The sequence below is a fragment of the Ilyonectria robusta genome, assembly GCF_021365365.1.
Source record: "Ilyonectria robusta strain PMI_751 chromosome Unknown BGZ61scaffold_39, whole genome shotgun sequence".
Taxonomy (NCBI): domain Eukaryota; kingdom Fungi; phylum Ascomycota; class Sordariomycetes; order Hypocreales; family Nectriaceae; genus Ilyonectria; species Ilyonectria robusta.
Genome location: NW_025764473.1, coordinates 246149 through 262922, shown reverse-complemented (window position 1 = coordinate 262922; position 16774 = coordinate 246149). Strand labels below are relative to the sequence as shown.

Genomic DNA, 16774 nt, shown 5'->3' with positions numbered 1-16774 from the left:
GCACGGTCGCCATTGCCTTCTTCAGCAGCTTCGACCTCGACTTCTTCCCCGCCGCCCGCCATCGCAACCCGAGACAATTGCCCTTAGCAGTACCAGCAGCCCTCGCACCGGCACCAGCAGACATATCGTCACATCATAGTCGCTCCCAAAATGGAGGCTCAAGGTCAACACGACTTGGCCACCCTGCGGGCCGCTGTCAAAGATTACCGGCCTGTTCTCGAGGCACGTCACGATTCTGAAGCTTTACGCGAGGACTCCGTGGAACTCACTCCTGACCTCCGGTTTCTCAGGGTCTCTTGGTAGGAAACAAGACATCGAGCAATGCCATCACTCACGAGTATGCCAAAGCCGACCCGGTCTACGTGGATAAGACAATTGTACGCATTGCCTCGATTCTTGCCTCTATGGCTTCAAAACTGACCTTGGTTACCCCATAGGCCCTTCCCCAGACTTACTCCCACTATCGACCCATTCAAGGCGACGGTAACTCTGGATGGCGGGGTAAGTCAGTTTTTCCCGTTTCCTGTACTGTGGTCCAAGACATCTGCCCGTGCTCAACAATCGCGCATTCCTTACCGCCTCCGCATCTTCAGTGGCTAATGGTCTCACCCCACGCTCAGCAATTGGATTCAGCTACTTCGAGATGCTCATCGAGTCAGGCGACCAGGCCAAGGTCGAAGGTGAGGTCGTCCGACTCTGCGGCATGAACCAGATGCTATTGACTGTTGGTGGCTATACGTACTTTGAAGACTGGGCCGACGAAATGATCGGGCTCCTACGCGAGGTGGCCCAGAATATAAACAATCCACCTCTGGCAAACACGGTGGTTCAAGAGCGGTGGAACGACCACGGCCTCGCTGGTGGTATCATTTGCTACCTCCGCATCCTCGGCGCTACGTACCTCAAGGCCAATGCTGCCACCTATGAGCCATTCCTTACCGAAGTTGTCGGCGGCATTCAGGGCTACTGCAGTCAGTCGATCGAGCTTGTCGACCGCGAGATTGAGCATCTTGGTATTGTTGCCCTGGTCAACGTCCTGCTCATGCCCGTCAATTTTGTTCTCGAGATCGCCTACCTTGACCGCGGCCCTGGCAGTCAGGTCAACCAGTATCGCTTCCCCAAGGAGGCCAACGGCAGGGATCTCGCGAATATCGATCCCATAATCTACCTGCTCTACCACCCCGACCACTACGATATCCTCTACAGGGCTCCGCCTATCCCCCTTGTTTCTGTTCCTGCTGCCCCAGTCTCGGTGCAAGTTAATCGTGTCAGCGGCTTCTCCCACAATACCGAGGTTCACCGGACACACACAAACATCGGTCAATCCTCAACGGTTGACTTTGGCGCTCTAGCCACGATCCCAGGCCTCGACGCAGCCCCATCTATGGGAGGACTCGCGCCCCTCGCTCCGCCCCCTCCGACGAGCTCGGCTCCAGAACCATTCTCGTCTGTACAGCACAGCCCGTGGATGGCTTCATTCCCCGAGGGATGGTCAGCGCTAGCACCACAAGCCGCACTTCCGCCGCCTTCTGTCATGCCGTCACCTCAGCCCCGTACGCCCCCGACCCTTATGTCTGCAATTTTAGCTGTTGGGCCCAACCACTCGACGATTGCAACTTCTAGTCTTGGCCCTCAAACGTCTCTCATGCCACCACTTCGCACTACGCCCGGCTATCACATACGCTTCAGCCCGGCACAACTTGAGTACGAAGAGAGCAAGAACAGCTTCCCCGAGTCGACATTCCAGGTAACTACCAACGCTTTCAAGAATAGTGTATGGAATCGAGCGCACTACAGAAATCCAGACTTTCATCCAGATGAGTGGAGCCCAGATGACGAACAAGTGGATGGCAGAGATGCGGGTAAAGGAAAGTCGAAGAAGGAAACGTCATAGTACAGGATGCATGAATGGGGGTTAGGTGTCTCCATGCAGGGATTTCAGGGGCCGCTTCGATGAATCATTCCATAACATCGCGGGCAGACTGCAGCTGCCGGGATGACATGACCCCAAAGTCAACGTGCTCCAGCTGGTGCATGTCTGGCTCTGCGGCAAAGAGAACGTGCCATGGTTGATGACCCTCGACGACGCCGATTCCGTCGAGGCGCTCTTTCGGAACCAGGGCTCCTAATAGTGCGGACCATTAAGAGCACTATTAGTGCACACTGTAGTCCAGACTAATAGTCTATGCACTATTGGTTCAGTGTGACGTCTCTCGGACTACACCGATGGTTCAGTGCAGGCCTCTCGGACCAAACTGATAGTCCAGTGTAACTCGACCAGACTGACCAGTAGTTCAGTGCGAGGGACGCAGACTAACAGTCTCACTATTAGTGCGCCCAAGACTTAACGTGCGTCAAGCAGCGTCTTCCCGGGTTTGGAGGCCGCTGCAGAGAACCCAGTCAAGAACTCCACGACCCAACGCGTCGGACGCGTCGACCGCGCGTGGCGAAATTTTCAAGATGGTGCTAAGACATGTTAGCAGGTACAATTGTTACACTGCGTTATATATTGTACCTTAGGTATCACGTAACTGAAACCATCTTCTTAACAAGAGCCCAGAATTGCCTGCATGTACATGTTCAGTAGCAACTTGATTTTATAGCTTTGGAATGGGTTATCTGGCTGATTTCCAAGAAGAATATTTACAGCGTGAGAGACGATGAAGGGCATATTATCTGAGCTGCGAATCCCAAGTCGTGGAGTTAAGAGATACAAACCCTGCCATTACAGATGAGCGAGGTGCCAGGTAGCCTCTATCCGGCACCTATAGGGTAGGCTGGCTCGCATATCCTATGGAGCGAAATGGTTGAGATGCCGAGACTCACGCTGGTCGCTCCCATGAAAATCACATTCATACCAGCCAGATCATAGTTACTGAGTTGCTTAGAGCTCCAGTCTGGTATCAATCCCATCATGATCTGAGATATATCGCCAAGTTGTTTGTTTTGCAGTCGCAAACGCTGCATGATGCCAAACAGTGGCCCCCATTTTCCCCGCCAATGTGATACATTACGTCCCAACCCAAAGCGCAGTTCAAGTCAAATTCAGTCCGCCTAAAAGCTATTTATCTCTTAAGCCTTTTCGTCTACTCTCCATTTCCCATGCCGTATCGTTTTTATTGAAGCCAGGAGTCCACTACACTCATAGACGTCCGTCTCAGCCACAATAGAGCCCTGGAAGGATGGACCACCACACGCGATGCTCAACTCACGGCCCCGCCGCTCGGCTTACGTGCGCAAACTGAAAAGCGAGGTCAAGAATCAATTGTAATCTGACACCTGGCTGGCGCGAGACGAGCGCGAAGCCGGCGCGAGCGGACCAGTGCGCGACGATCCAAGGTTTTCGCGTGACGCTGACGCTGAAGGGGATGATGCTCCCCAGTAGCCGATCATTGGCCAGCAAAGGTGGCATCCAAGTCGTGGCGCGTTTCACGTTTACCTCCCAGAGGAGGAGCGATTTGGAACCTGTGGTCCAAACCAAAATTTCTAGGACTTCTAAGTTAGCCGGTTGCGAAGCATAGGTGGCCAGATTCCAATGATTGGAAGCGGTTGGTTGATTTCGGGCCGTGCTGCTTGGCCTTGCCTGGGTATTTGTAGTCATCCATTCTCAAGTGCCTGGAATGGTGAAGAGAGAACGTTGTCTACCACAGATTCTCCATGCCGACTACTATTGAAGTCGAGACACCAAAGTGCACAAGCAATCTGGTCTACTCTAACAATTCCGCTCCGCCAGACTCCCATGATCACCACTCTTATTGTCTACGTGCCGTCTCTACTGAATCATGTCTTCCATCGTGGATCACTCCGAGGCAGCTAGTGCTATTGGCAGCACCAGCCATCTGGATGATTCTGACCTTATTAGTGATACAGCGGCCACCACGTCGCTTGCATCATCGTCTTCGCCACCTTTTAGCATCTCCCGACAAAAAAAGTCTCCTATTTGGCAGTATTGTCGAAGAGAGGAAGGCAAGAGTATCCCGGTAGCTTGGGTCGATTCCAACGGAACGAAATGGTGGCATTGCCAGCCCTGCTTCGACAAGAAAAGAGCGAAGAAATACAATTACTCTGGAGGGTCGACCGCTATCGTCAATCATCTGCGGAAGGAGCACAATATCACGATTTCTGGAAGGCAAGAGACCAGGCGGGAAGTGACGCAAAGTCGCCTTGGAGACATCACTGCCTTCCTGGCCAATGAAACCCTACCCCCCGCCAAGAAACGCAAGGTGACAGCAGAGGAAGATGCACTAGACCAAGCCACTCTGCGCGAATTGTACTGCCGCTACACTGTAGCTTGCAGCCTCCCCTTTGCTCATGCTGAGCAGCCGGCCTTTCGCGACTTTATCCGGTATATTCGCCCGGCTGCTGATGATCTCCTCCCGATGACTGGCGACACGGTCAAAAATGACTTACAATGGGGCTACGAGAACAAAAAGGAGTTTGTAAGGCGAGCTCTACAGAATGCCCTTTCTTCAATCCATATTGTTCCCGACAACTGGACATCGCCAAATTGTTTGGGCGTAATCGGATTCACAGTTCAATTCGTTACCGAAGACCATGGCCTGCAGTCCCTGGTGGTGGGGATCAAAGAACTGGAAGGACAGCACAGCGGCGAGAACATGGCAGAAGCCATCATGGAGTTCATACGAGAATATGGAATAGCGTCAAAAGTTGGATACTTCATGATGGATAATGCCACCAACATGAACACCATGATCGACAAAGTATCGGACGACTTGGAACACGAGTTCGATGTCTTCTACGATCCTCTTCCTCACCGGCTTCGGTGTTTCGGCCACATCGTTAATCTGGCCGTGATGGAGTTCCTCATTGGAAAGCGACCACCCACAACAGATTCCTACCACGGGCCGTCCAACAAGGAAGTTGAGCAATGGAGAAAGCGAGGGGCGATAGGCAAGCTGCATAACATCGTGGTCTACATCACTTGGACACCCCAGCGGCTTCAAACGTTTACTAGTCTCACCGACGGTCTAAGGCTGCGGCGCGACAATGACACTCGTTGGAATTCGTGGTACGGCATGGTCGAGTGGGTCCTCAGGCCTAAAATCCGCCAAGCTATCACCGTATTTTGTGCTGAAGAGCCGGCTCTGCAAGACGATGTTCTGACTCCCTCTGACTGGGTAACTTTGGTCGAGACTCACAAATTCCTCGAGCCATTTCACGACGCTACAATGGCCAACGAGGGCATGGGAAATTCCGTCTCTGACGTTCTGCCTACCATGGACTACCTTCTGCATCACATTGAGGCAGCCAAGAAGACCACCACCATCCCCCACTTGGCTACAATGATGGAGACCGCCTGGGCCAAACTGGCTGACTACTATGAATTAACGGAAGATTCGCCGGTCTACTCAGCTGCGACGGTATTGCATCCTTCCCTCAAGTGGGCATACATGGAGAAGACTTGGGAGGACAAGAATGAATGGATTGAGAGAGCTAAAGCTCGTGTAGGGGAGCTGTGGAGGGAGACGTACAAACCAACCACCTCCTGCCCTGTTCTTCGACCAACTTCTGCACAAGAGCCAACTACAAGACGACCAAATGGGTACAAAATGTGGATGAGAGAGCAAAAGGCTACGATTTTCAACATGGATGACGACGAGTACGAAGTGTACTGCCGTGAGCCTGTGATGATGGTATCGGATCCGTTGAAATGGTGGTTAGAATCAGCGCAGCGACGGCGGTTCCCTAACTTATCTATGATGGCCATCGACATTCTATCGATTGCGCCTATGTCTACTGAGACAGAGCGACTCTTCTCCAAAGCCAAGCTTTCGGTAACCGACCAGCGAGGATCTATGAACATTGAAACGTTGAACCTCTTGGAATGCCTACGATCCTGGGACAGGAGCTCTTTGATAGTCCCATCAGAGGTAAGCCTTCTGATTCGTGATGTGTACCGTTGTCTAATTCTGGACTCTAGTGTCGTTATGTCGATCCGGCAGCCACGGGTACCATCGTCGATACTTTGGATTCAGGGACGTGATAAAGAAGGCGGGCGGTGAGACAATTCGACAATGGCATTGGGAAGCTTGGAGGCAGGTACGGGGATGGGCCACAAGCCATCTTTTATGTTTGGACTATTAGTGTAGACCATAGTTTGCACTGTGGTCTAGTGTGACGGCGACGGAAGGACCAATAGTTTAGTCTGGGCATTTCAGGCAGACTGGTAGTTTAGTGTGACCAAGTTAGACGGACCGGTAGTTTAGTGTGGCCAATTCGAACGGACTAAATGAGCAGTTTGAGGCTTTCACACGCACTGGTTACACTATTAGGAGCCCTGCAAGGAACCGTCATCATTGCAAAACGCGGCCAGGAATTCATCCCCATTCTCGCCCTCCCTCCTCTCGTCTCATGACCGCGCATGGTGGTTTCCAACCCTTCATGCTTCTTCAGAGCCTCCCTGGACAAGGTACCTGCACTTTGGCATAAATCGATTCTTCATCCTAGGCAAAACTTTCGGACAATCGGCGGCCCAAAAGACCATTGACTTTGTCAAACAGCTTCAGTATAGGGTAGACTGGGTCGGACACGACCCCGACGATGAATGGTACACTACGAGGAAAAATCCCACATCGTTCCTGCCACATCGCTTCTCCCTATCATTCCCTAATTTTCAAGGTTATCTAAGGCTTGGCATTGTATTGATTATCAAGCACTCGTTCCACTTGGAATTGTAAGCTTGCGTTCTTCGGTATTGGCTCCCCTGTAAACCGCTTAAGTAATTTCGCGCGCGCGTATGTTTTCCCACTGTTCCGCTAGTCATTAGCTATGTCACGTATCCATTTAGTAATATATACTACGTGGAGCGCATCATTGGTGGATCGTCCACTCCAGGAGCGCTACGCTCCTATCCGATGCGATCCTTACATGATTGGCTGGGGCTATTTGCGGGTCCCTGTCGGTTGTAACATCTTCCATCCACCAACACCTCGTTGTCGTCGCCTATGACAGCTTCCTCCACCATAGGTCTCGCATATCTAGAATGCTCTTCCTGTCCATCTTCTCCTTTCTGATAAATAGAAGAAAAAAAAGCCTAAACACCGCGCCCATCAGAAGATTTTCAGCTAGGCCAACCCGAAGGCAAAGACCAACAAAAACCAGTCCCAAAATGATCTACCGAAAAAAGAGTATAACGTATGTGATAAGCGAGTGGGCCAAACAAGTAAGTGCACCACTTATACTGTACAGCTAAAAGTCATAATTTTCAATTTCCTAAAATTAGCCATATAATTCTAGGAGTTTTAGGGAATTAAATTTAGATATTCCAATAAGAAAGTCATAAGATAACATTTTTCCTAGAATTTAAAAAAATCAATTTAGCTTTTTAAAAATAAAAATAAGAAAAAAAACAGTGCGAATAAGATTTTCTTAAATAACTTTATAAATTTTTTTTTAATAATATAGGAAAATTTATTATTATTGTAATTGAATTAACTAATAGACTTATTTCTTAAATTATATATATTTTAAGCCTAGTTTAAATTTTAAGAAATTTTTAAAAAATTGCATTTTAAGGTGTAAAACTGCTTCGGTGCACTCACTTGTCTGGCCCACTCGCTTATCACATACGTTATAGTTTTCCTTGCTCCAACTTATCAAAAAGATTCAAAGAAATGCACAATCGTGTGTGGTGTGGCTCAGAGGCTAGAACCCTTTGAATGGTTCGTCTCGGAAGAAGTCTTCCTCGCCTGCGGTTCGGCTCTCATGGTAGTAGTCGTCGGTGCCACGGGTGCCTCGAGAGTTGTAGCTGTTCCGGTGCCGGCTCCGACTGTGTCTCCTTCGGAGCTTTTTGCTCCGTCTCTGGACCTCGTGTCGGAGCTCGTTCTGTTCATTGGGGAAGTCGCCAAAACCTGTGGGTGCGAGGGGGCTAATGAAAGCCTCCATCCGCACCGTCCAGATAGCATCGAAGAAGTTGCTAGGCCTTGAGGAAACCTCTGACGTCCTCTGAAAAATCGCCTGGCTCATAGGGCACGTGCCGGTGCTCGACGCCTGAGACTGGTAGATGTCGGAAGACCCAGAAGTGCCGATGCTGGCTCCTGCTGTGCTATTGGTGGAAGCATGATGGACACCTCTAGCGGGTCCAGAGAAACCACGGAAAGAAAGGGGAGGGGGTATATGACCTCCCGTGTTGCTTCGCTTTGGGCTACATGCCATAGGCTGGTTGTTTCGCTCGTGGAAACGGGAGATGAAAGGAGGCTCTATAGCGTCGGCAGAACCATCTCGTGGGTGGTTGCTCGAAATGTCTCCCACAGAGTCTACCATAGGGAAAGGAATCACATCACCCATCTGCGACGACAGCGCACTCGGTATGCTCGGTGCGCTTGGAGTGGCGGCTTTGGGTACGTGTGTCCGCCCCTTGGCCAGGCAGATCGAGTCCCTACCGGTATATTGCTCCATTAGGCGCTCCAGATGATTCAAGAGAAACTCATAGCAAGGCAACACCTCCCACATAAGGCCGTTGCGGCCCTGCCGTGGATACCCTTCGAGTTTCTTTGTGACCAGCATCAACGGTTTTAATATCTCCATATATCTTGTGACCGTGACCCAGTCCTCAGTTGACATCTTATCTTCCACAATCAAGGGTTTGGTTGGAAGCTTGATATGCTTATCTGACGCTAGTCGTCTATTTTTCTGTGTAACCCGCTCAAGACGTGTATTGTGAGCGCGTTCCTCCTCAGAATAGGCATCGATTGGGGCTCGATTGAGGACGGAAGGCATAGTAATGTGAGTTCCACCGAGTATCGTTCGGCTGTTTAAGCTCGGCAGGGGGTCGGCGGGGCTCATCGTCTAGAAGACAATTTTGGGACTCGATTTGTAGCGCTTTAAACTCTCTGGCGCGGCCGCCGCCGGCGTGTCTATCAGTAATCCACATAATGATGTTGCGGAGCTTGCCTAGGGCGCCTTTGCGCCTCCAAAGCTGGAGGCCGTCCTGGAGGGCGCGAGGAGCATCACTCTCCGTCTCGAATTCCCTTAGATCCTTGCCATTCATGATCTGCGTGGCCATTTGAAGCCAAATATTCGTCCAAGCGCCTCCACGCCTGTGTTGTTATTGCCCGCGTTATCCAGGACGAAGTAGCCCACGCGCTTCTCGAGGCCAAACTCCTTGATGATCTCCCCAACGCCGTCTGCAAAAGCCTCGCCCGTATGGCTCCCGTTGATTGACGGTATAGACAGGAGGATCTTCTTCTTGCCAAGGGGGTCGAGGAAGTGTGCGAACACTCCATTGAGGCTAATGTGACGGGACAAGGGCACGAACGAGGTCGAATGCGACTTGGGTAAAATGATTGTTTACAAGGAGAGAAAGAGATTAAGGAAAACTCTGACTTAAGCTATTTACACAATATTTATAAAGTGGGACTATTCATAAAGTATGAAAGTCAAATGATCGTTCCCTCACAAAGACGAGTGCCACTGGAACGTCGGCGGCTGTATCGTTGCTTGATTTTCGGGCGTCGCGATACGGGCTGGTGGTGGCAGCAATTCTGGTTGCTGCCTTCGCGGGATTTTAGATCGGAGGTCGATGCCTCGGGGGGTCTAGGCGTTTGGGCTTTCCGATCTCAAGCCAAGTACGCTTGTGCGTCATTCATCAGTATCTTGATGCTTCTTCGCGAGTAAGATTAGAGTTAAGATTATAGAGAAGCTCGTTCTGTTTCTTACGCTCGTCGAACGGCGACATCCAACCAGCAGGAATCATGGCTTGGAATGCGCGGGCTCACCGTCCAAGGTGGCAGGAGTAGAACGAGGATGGTTCTGGAAGGGTATAAATCGGGGCTACCTGTTTCCCGCGAGACTCCTTTGGCGGCTTTAACCAACAAGAGTGCCACCGTAAGTCGGAAAGTATCGTTCACGGCAGTTCCTGACCTCCAGCGGGTTTTCCTGAACCTCCCTCGTTCGGACTCGAAGTGCTGTTTTGCATCGGCGCCGGAGTGTGGTTTGGATGTTGCGAGCGCAGATGCGACGAACGGGACACAGCCTCCATTTGTCTCTTGATGTGTTGATACATGCAGCGGGAGTAGGTTGGCAGGTCGATTGGAGTGGGCGGGGAATTGGGGTTGGATACGGAGTAGGTGCCTTCTTGTCTGGAAGACATGGTCGCAGAAAAGGACAGTCTGTTGTTCACAAGAAAGACAGCTCTTGCTGCAAGTTTGAAATTTTAGTGATGAATGGCTGGCTATTGGTCTTCATAAACGGGGCAGCTTGGTCCGGGGTGATGTTCAGCAAACGACTGGCCTCGGCATTGTTTGGCCACTGATTGTCTACTTTTTTCCCTCCCCTCCCCTTTCTGTTAGGTGGTTGGCGTTATTGCATGCTTCCCATGACCAATGGCTGATGATCGGCACTGATATTTGCCGTTTCAGTGCTTCTGGATTGTATGGGTGTGTATGGGACGGAAAGGGATGGAAGGCGATGGAAAAAGGCGCTATCAAGGGGGTGTACCACAAGTATGGGAAGAGCCAAGAGGTGAAGTTGGTCAAGATCTCGATCAGAGTTGAGCAAAATAATGTGCCTGGGTGAATTGAGTGCCGCCATTTGCGAAGTGGCAACAAGATATTTAAAGCCAAGTTGTTTGCTGTATTTCAAACCGACGGGATTGGACGATTGCATCATTATGGCCCCGCCATCGTCGAGGGAAATCCGCAGGACAACGGCAAGAGCAACAGCAAAAGCATAAGCATCGGCCTGAGCAAATGCACCCAGAGGAAGAACTAGAAGAGGAAATCGAACAGAACGAAATTCCCGAAGAGCAGATTGACGCCGAACAACAAGCATGGCCGAGGATGACAGTGGCGAGGGTAAGGAGAACAAGGAAGGACGTAACGAGCAGAGCAGGTTGAAGACAGGGAGAACACCAAAGCCGCTAAGGCCGATGAGCTGGACGCAGATGATACTCCAACGGCAGTCGGGTAAACAACGAACGACGATAAAAGGTTGATAGTGCGTTTGGGGCCAGACTGGCCAGATCGACGGGATCGACGGGAGCTGTGGCCAATAGGAATGACATATTGGATGACTTCAGTTTTGCCACGATCAGTTTTCGACCGGAAACGCAGTTCCGACCCCACTAACTTGGACATAAACAGGTTTCAATGCCATGGACCGCACGTTCGGTGGCATCCAGAGCGGTTGGTTGGGGCTGAGGCCCACTGCTGACGCAAAGCCCGGTCAGCGATCAGAAATGAGGGTGTTTGTAAAGCACTGAGATTGTGGTTTGAGGCATCCAGCAGCTGGCGACTCTGTACCGATACTTTGGGGGCCTCATCCCGGCGACCCTCCTCGAGAGCTTCGCCCCCGAGGAGGCGTGAAAGGCCGCTGCCTAAGGTGGTCGAAGACATGTGGGTTACGGGCTACGCGCGTTCGAGAATCACGAGATTCGACTCTTCTCAATGAGTCACCGGACCTTTGTTGGAGAAGCTTCACATTTAGAACTGCATGATTCTAAGCCTCTTCTGCCTACTGTCCCATGTGCAGCCGAGGTGCTGGTCACCAAGAGCAACTCCAACACCATCCAAGCCCCTTTCCACGCCCGGCCGGCCTGGTGCCTGGAATGTCACCAGCCTCTTCGCATAGCCTTCTCGACGAGGAAACTGGGGTGCACGAAAGAATCGCGCTCAACCAACATCTTTGCGTGGCCCCTGAGTCCTCCCTCTCATGGCGCGAAGCCCTGCCACGCCAGTGGAATCTTCTAGTCTTCTAATCGACGTCAAGACGCAAGTTCACCTCATCCGTTCCTTCAGCATCGCCGGTTATTTGCCACGCATAGGCAAGGCACACCCAAGGGTAGGTTGACCATGATGCATGAGTCCCGTGAGCAAGTGATGAAACGCCCTGGCCCGAGGATGACAGTGCAGCAGGGGGGAGGGGGATGATCAGAATGGTACTTGATTTCTTCAGCTCTTCATGGCGGCAGGATGGAGCCATCAGAGGATCAGTCGTATAAGGGCCAATGATTTGATGCCATTGCCTTGGCTTATCCCAGTGTCTCCGTGCTGCCTCTTGCGTTCCACTTCGCCAACTTCAATCAAGCGTCCTTCTCCAGGCAGCATTCACGCGTGCCAGTGAATCCCAGTCAGACGATTTCCTTCGGCATTCCTGCGCCTCTTATGGCGCCACCATCCTGACATGGTCGCACAGCCAAGATCTTGTGCCTTCTCGTTTCCACTCTCGCCTTCGCAGAAGTTCTCAAGGTACACTTATGCCCTACGTTAGGCAGGCGCTTCCTCAGGCACCTGTTCCGTCCGCTGAGGAGCGAATCACCCTTGTTCGCGAGCTTGCATTGTGGCAACACCGGGTGGACTGGCCATCAACCCATGGCCAGAGCAGATAACTTCGACTGCAACTCCCCCGTTCTTCCTTCGGGGCTTAAGCTCTCATGTCACAGCCGCCGAAGCCATGGTGAGTGATCTCGCTACCGACTAAAGTCTGGACTGAGAATCGATCATGCTTAGCCTATCCTGAAGTTTGTTCTCAGCCTCACGGTCAATCCGGGTAATCAATTCTTCACAAGTTGGTATATCGTGGATCAAGCCAACAACTTGCCCGGCAGTCCAAACCTAGTAAAGTCGGTGAATTTTCTAGGAAATAGCACTCAAGATCATTTCAGGTTTGTCCCTACCCCAGATTCGACATCACCAGTTATAAATACTTATTTACCCCTCTTTCCGCTCACACAAGGTGCAATCTCTTCGAAATTGCCCGTTGTACTCTCCCGCTCAACCTTCAAGGCCGCCTCGGATGTCGCGTTTCGAAAAAGGCGCATAGTATTCTTCCATCCACGCATAACAAGGACTGTATCGGCCTCATGAGCGTCGACGATTTTCCGCTTCACATTTGGGTGAACTGGAGCCTCAATGGTGCACAAAAATCTCGTGCCCATGTTAATACCAGAAGCTCCCAGGCATAAAGCTGCCGCCAGTCCTTGGCCATCTGCAAAGTCTCCTGATGCAATGCACGGGACTTTGAGTGTCTGACGTGCTCTTCCTAGTAGGATGAAGTTGGTGAGGTCGAATTCGCTCACATGTCTGTTGATATTTGCACAAAAAATATAAAAATAAAAAAACGTCACTTACATTGGATCAATGGTCGGAGTGCGCTCTGATGCCCGCTGCAGTGACCATCAGTCAAAACAGATTACAAGAAGAAATGCAAAACCAGCTCGGACAGACTTGGGGTTACCCGCGTAGCGAGCTTCATTGATCCTCCATTCGCCGCCGACTGAAGCCGACAAATGCCGAGCGTCAGCCTCTCCATGACTCAAACACAATGTGTGTGATGTCAGGAGATCGAGCGAAAACATTACGGTGCCAATTGAAGAGCGGGCGCTTTGGAGTACACCACCAGATGGTCAAAACCTTGAGGTGAGGGGCCGGCGCCAATCGTTGTCGAGAGACGCGGCATCCTCCTAAGTCCTAGAGTTTAGGGGGACTAGCACGGCAAATGGGCCGCTATGCCGTCCGGTGTATTTCGGGTCTGCTTCCCCGTGGGCTGGGATCTTTGACGTGGAGTGGGGCCATGCAGACCAGCCCTCGAGATTTGGGCTAAGCAAGTTTTTCCTTAATTTTTTTTTTATGGCATGGCACAAAAAGACGCCGTGACGTCACAAATGCTGACTTTCTGCGGGGGCTGACTACCGTTCGACAGGAAAACATCTCTCGATTTCGATTCATGGATATACCCGCTCCTCTTCATCGAGCCACGGCGCATTCTTACGTATTCTACCTACTTTTATTGCGACAACTCCTGGTTGAGCTCTGGACTGTCTTCGAAACTGACCAGCTTTACCACCGTCTAACCCACACACTCGCGAACTCCTGCTCCCCCGACCCGGAAGATATCGTCTACAACATCTCGTGAACCATGAACAACGTCAATATGGCCAATATGAATGCCATGGGCGGTCCTGTTCGTGATGCCCCAATGGTCATGATGAATAGTTGCGCAGTTGCGCCACATGGCGCTCCGAGACAACTTCGGGAGAATGACAACAAGCGGACACAACTGAACACTTACATTTACGAGTATTTCCTCCGCTATGGCATGCTTGACTGCGCGTACGCCATTCTCAACGCCGACTCCGACGTCAAGGTCCAGAAGCATAGCCCCGGCAGTCGTCGCGACGACCAAGGCGACTGGCTGAGCAATGCCCTCTCCGATGAATCCATCGACACTGGTTTGGACTCCAAACGCTCAGAGCTTCTTCCTGCTCCTAATGTTCCCAACCTGTCTCCAGACGGCTGTTTTCTCTATGAATGGTTCTGCCTCTTCTGGGACATATTCAATGCTCAAAAGGACGAGTGTGGAAGTAGTGAAGTGAATCAATATGCCAGTCATATGCAGGTATTGTCTTTTGGACCACTTTTTCTGGCCTGACGTAGCTAACGTGGTGCACAGCAACAAAACAAGCTAATGTCGAATGCTAGCTGCTTGCAGGCCCAAGGTTGCTCACTGCTACCGCATGCTCCTGACGGGACCAACCTCAACGCTTTCTACAACTCCGGCGAGATGGGTGCAGGTGATATGACGCCCGGGACCCCGGGTGGTCAAGCTGGTGGTGGAAGGAATCGAGCTTTGCAAGATTACCAGATGCAGCTGATGTCGATGGAGCAACAAAACAAGAAGGGGCTCATAGCGCGACAAGACACGAGTGGTCTGCCTCGGAATGACGGAGTGCCTGGCGGTCGGGGCGGTCAAGGGTCTCCAGGAGGTCCACAGCCTTTCCAACGGCCCGCTCTGCAAGGGGCAAAGCCAGGAGCGTCGCCTAATGCCGCGGACCAGATGAAACGTGGCACTCAACAGATGAACATCACTGGTATGGGATCCCACCTTCCCGAAAATTCCCGATCTCGCAGTTACCCTAACTCCATCAACGTCATAGCCAATCAAATAAACCCCAACTTGGAGCCGCATTTCTTCAAAGCAGGCATGGGCGGCATAAACGGTAACATGGCTGCGGTGCAGACGAATGGCTGGACGCGACCTCCTAGTTCACACCCTAGTCAAAAGTTCAATGGTCAAACGAACCGGCAACAAGTGGCGGCGACACAGGCACAATGCCAGCAGCAAGAGCAGACTGTTCAAAAAGGTGGTTTGATGCAGTGGCAAGGCGATCCGAACGGAAACCAGATTCCTCAGGCTGCTCAGGGCCAAGTCCAGGTCCAGGGCACACCGCAACAACGGTCTGTGGCCCCGTCATCCGCACCGACCAAGGCGAACGACAGCGCCAAGTCAAGAAGCACCACTCCGTCACCACCACAGACGACGAAGACTGCCCCGCCAACTCCTTCACAGCGTAACAAGGCCGCTCCCAAGAAGGAGGCCGCTCCCAAGAAGGGGACCGCTCCCAAGACGAGGACCAAGAACATCAAGAGCAAGGTAACTGGCTTGCCATATTACATTAGGGTGCTTACGTATTGACAACGCCCACGCAGATGGTGACTCAGAAGACGTCGAAGTCGAATCTCAGCTCTGGAGCGACCCTTGCTGTGGAAACTGCTCCGGGCCCAGTGCCTCCTGTTAACCCAGTCAGCTTAAAGAAGCAGGGGCAGGATACTGGTCCTGCACAGGTTGTGCCCATCGGACAGCCAGCAGCACCGCCTGCACCTGCTCCCATCGTGGCTCGGCCGCATGCTGACTTGACTCAGAACGTGACATTCAGCATGGACAACCCTGACATAACTGTAACTCTTGTTCTCTCGTTGGTTCCTAATCGAGTAACTGATATGGCCGTAGGACTTCGGCTCCATGGACTTCGCCAACCTCCCTGCATCTGGTGATGTTCTCCACGGTTTCGACTTCGATTCTTTTCTGCAAAACAGCGTAGAGGAGACCGGAGGATCCCACTTCAATTATGCAACGTTTGATATGGATGCCGGTGAGATCGACGGGGACTAACTCGTTCACAACTCTCCGGAAACAGCCAATGGATTTCATATGGGGTGTGCTCTGTCAAACGATATTCCGCCCCAGCCGAGGAGGCGTCCCGACCCACTTGGGCACCGTTGTTGTGTATATAACTGGGACCTTCGTCCTCTTGACTTGGGCAGTGGTTAAGGCCAATTGACTCTCAATAACCCTCACATGCATGGCATCTTCCTACTCACTTCACTGCAAATCAACCCTGTAGTTTGTAGGGAGTGGCCCGGGGTTCCTTGCGCACTGTCGGGGAATGTTCCTCAGAACGAACGTCGTCGTGCCCAGACATGGGCGGCGGTCCGACGCGACCTCTGCGGTGTCATCGCGGTGCTGGGGGACGCGTAATCGTCCACAGATGCCATTATGACCTCCTCGATACGCGTAGAGTCGATGTCATTCCAGCTTGTGGATTAGATAGCCAAACAAATTTACAAGAACTCACACTTAAATACCGCCCTTGATTATCTGCCCGCAGTCTGAGGACGAATGGTGTGCTGCCCCCGAACAACTGCTCATTGGAGCTCCAGGAGCTGGTTGCCAATCAATCCAATCCAGTCCAAATCTTCGAGAAACCTAAATCCAGTCCAGCCATTTTCCGTCCACTCCAAGTCCAATGCAAATTGCCTCCAACCCAATTACATCACTGAGTGAACCATTCTTATGAGGTTTTGACAGCTGTAAGTATAGCATCACGTCACGGTTTGAAAGACTAGGACATCAATCGAGACTTCCGCATGGCGGAAGAAGAAAGACTGACGGATTAGTCAAGATTCATTAAGGTAAAAAAAAAAAAAAAAAAAAAAAAGGGTAGAAGCATCAAAAACCCTCCCAAGTCGCCCAAATC

At 51.6% G+C, this 16774-nt stretch overlaps 6 protein-coding genes across 6 annotated transcripts; 3 read left to right on the top strand and 3 right to left on the bottom strand.

Annotated features, from left to right (window-relative positions):
* Window positions 1–141: 141 nt before the first annotated feature.
* On the top strand, window positions 142–2343 carry BGZ61DRAFT_433275 (peptidase C65 Otubain-domain-containing protein). Its single transcript, XM_046243906.1, has 4 exons — window positions 142–213; window positions 291–377; window positions 438–501; window positions 621–2343. The coding sequence occupies exons 1-4, from the start codon at window positions 151–153 to the stop codon at window positions 1892–1894; spliced, it is 1488 nt and encodes a 495-aa protein (XP_046095928.1). The 5' UTR covers window positions 142–150; the 3' UTR covers window positions 1895–2343.
* Window positions 2344–7721: 5378 nt separating this feature from the next.
* On the top strand, window positions 7722–8400 carry BGZ61DRAFT_464993 (uncharacterized protein). Its single transcript, XM_046247528.1, has one exon. It carries the CDS (start codon window positions 7726–7728, stop codon window positions 7945–7947), a length of 222 nt encoding a protein of 73 aa, XP_046095927.1. The 5' UTR covers window positions 7722–7725; the 3' UTR covers window positions 7948–8400.
* A 6-nt stretch (window positions 8401–8406) lies between these two features.
* On the bottom strand, window positions 8407–8583 carry BGZ61DRAFT_280211 (uncharacterized protein; the record flags this gene model as incomplete). The annotated part of the gene is made up of 1 exon (XM_046238452.1): window positions 8407–8583. A coding segment is annotated over one exon (177 nt), but the record flags the coding sequence as incomplete, so codon positions are not given.
* Window positions 8584–9865: 1282 nt separating this feature from the next.
* On the bottom strand, window positions 9866–10111 carry BGZ61DRAFT_370121 (uncharacterized protein; the record flags this gene model as incomplete). The annotated part of the gene is made up of 1 exon (XM_046241996.1): window positions 9866–10111. One exon carries the CDS (start codon window positions 10109–10111, stop codon window positions 9866–9868), a length of 246 nt encoding a protein of 81 aa, XP_046095925.1.
* Window positions 10112–12664: 2553 nt separating this feature from the next.
* Window positions 12665–13269, bottom strand: BGZ61DRAFT_523442 (uncharacterized protein; the record flags this gene model as incomplete). Its single annotated transcript, XM_046252586.1, has 3 exons — window positions 12665–13040; window positions 13089–13123; window positions 13195–13269. 3 exons carry the CDS (start codon window positions 13267–13269, stop codon window positions 12665–12667), a joined length of 486 nt encoding a protein of 161 aa, XP_046095924.1.
* Window positions 13270–13780: 511 nt separating this feature from the next.
* BGZ61DRAFT_154882 (uncharacterized protein) lies at window positions 13781–15943 on the top strand. Its single transcript, XM_046237401.1, has 4 exons — window positions 13781–14355; window positions 14410–14827; window positions 14894–15390; window positions 15447–15943. Exons 1-4 carry the CDS (start codon window positions 13876–13878, stop codon window positions 15789–15791), a joined length of 1740 nt encoding a protein of 579 aa, XP_046095923.1. The 5' UTR covers window positions 13781–13875; the 3' UTR covers window positions 15792–15943.
* The last annotated feature ends 831 nt before the right edge of the window (window positions 15944–16774 follow it).

Excerpts from the sequence above, each read along its gene's own strand:
- BGZ61DRAFT_433275 (XM_046243906.1), top strand. The coding sequence starts at position 151 with ATGGAGGCTCAAGGTCAACACGACTTGGCCACCCTGCGGGCCGCTGTC. Across the intron at positions 214-290 it reads CTGTCAAAGATTACCGGCCT|GGTCTCTTGGTAGGAAACAA; the intron begins GTTCTCGAGGCA and ends CCGGTTTCTCAG. Across the intron at positions 502-620 it reads CGGTAACTCTGGATGGCGGG|CAATTGGATTCAGCTACTTC; the intron begins GTAAGTCAGTTT and ends CCCCACGCTCAG.
- BGZ61DRAFT_154882 (XM_046237401.1), top strand. The coding sequence starts at position 13,876 with ATGAACAACGTCAATATGGCCAATATGAATGCCATGGGCGGTCCTGTT. Across the intron at positions 14,356-14,409 it reads AATATGCCAGTCATATGCAG|CAACAAAACAAGCTAATGTC; the intron begins GTATTGTCTTTT and ends CGTGGTGCACAG. Across the intron at positions 15,391-15,446 it reads CCAAGAACATCAAGAGCAAG|ATGGTGACTCAGAAGACGTC; the intron begins GTAACTGGCTTG and ends ACGCCCACGCAG.
- BGZ61DRAFT_464993 (XM_046247528.1), top strand. The coding sequence starts at position 7,726 with ATGGTAGTAGTCGTCGGTGCCACGGGTGCCTCGAGAGTTGTAGCTGTT.